Source organism: Eimeria mitis, genomic scaffold (genome assembly GCF_000499745.2).
Source record: "Eimeria mitis Houghton genomic scaffold, Emh_scaff936, whole genome shotgun sequence".
Lineage (NCBI taxonomy): Eukaryota > Apicomplexa > Conoidasida > Eucoccidiorida > Eimeriidae > Eimeria > Eimeria mitis.
In genome coordinates this window covers 12,516-12,726 of record NW_013576896.1, presented here as the reverse complement: position 1 = coordinate 12,726, position 211 = coordinate 12,516, and the positions used below count along the sequence as shown (strand labels likewise).

The 211-nt window shown below is 66.4% G+C and overlaps 1 protein-coding gene across 1 annotated transcript in view; it reads left to right on the top strand.

The window, feature by feature from the left end:
• Positions 1-211, top strand: part of EMH_0025700 (uncharacterized protein) — a gene marked incomplete at both ends in the record, with an annotated part of 2,591 nt that overhangs the window by 748 nt on the left and 1,632 nt on the right. Inside the window, 1 exon segment of the mRNA XM_013502479.1 lies at positions 37-189. Coding sequence (XP_013357933.1) covers positions 37-189 — 153 coding nt within the window.

Genomic DNA, 211 nt, shown 5'->3' with positions numbered 1-211 from the left:
CTCCTCCCCTCTCTCTCTGTTGCTTCTGTTCTGCAGGGGCCCCCCAGGGGCCCCCAGAAGCGGGGCAGGCCGCAGCAGCAGCAGCAGCAGCAGCAGCAGCAGCAGCAGGGGGAGAAGGAGGATCATGAGCAGCAGCGTGACCCTTTGCTGCTCCTGCTGCAGCAACAGCAGCAGCAGCAGCAGCAGCAGGTGCAGCAGCAGCAGCAGCAGC